Source organism: Penaeus monodon, chromosome 34 (genome assembly GCF_015228065.2).
Source record: "Penaeus monodon isolate SGIC_2016 chromosome 34, NSTDA_Pmon_1, whole genome shotgun sequence".
NCBI lineage: Eukaryota > Metazoa > Arthropoda > Malacostraca > Decapoda > Penaeidae > Penaeus > Penaeus monodon.
Window position 1 is genome coordinate 23,925,872 of NC_051419.1, and position 215 is coordinate 23,926,086.

The 215-nt window shown below is 67.9% G+C and overlaps 1 protein-coding gene across 1 annotated transcript in view; it reads left to right on the forward strand.

Moving 5' to 3' along the window:
* Positions 1-215, forward strand: part of LOC119594652 (unconventional myosin-Va-like) — a gene marked incomplete in the record, with an annotated part of 122,411 nt that overhangs the window by 101,316 nt on the left and 20,880 nt on the right. Inside the window, 1 exon segment of the mRNA XM_037943701.1 lies at positions 23-168. Coding sequence (XP_037799629.1) covers positions 23-168 — 146 coding nt within the window.

A 215-nucleotide genomic window follows, 5' to 3' on the forward strand; every position in this document is an offset into this window, starting at 1 on the left:
CCTCCCGTTTTTCCCCTCGCAGGGCATCGTCCTCGTGGCCATCAACCCGTACGAGGAGATGCCCATCTACGGCCCCGACACCATCTCGGCGTACCGGGGCCACTCCATGGGCGACCTGGACCCGCACATCTTCGCCGTGGCTGAGGAGGCCTTCACGCAGATGGAGAGGTGGGTTCGGGGGAAGGGGGAGGGGGGGAGGGACGGGGTGGTGGTGG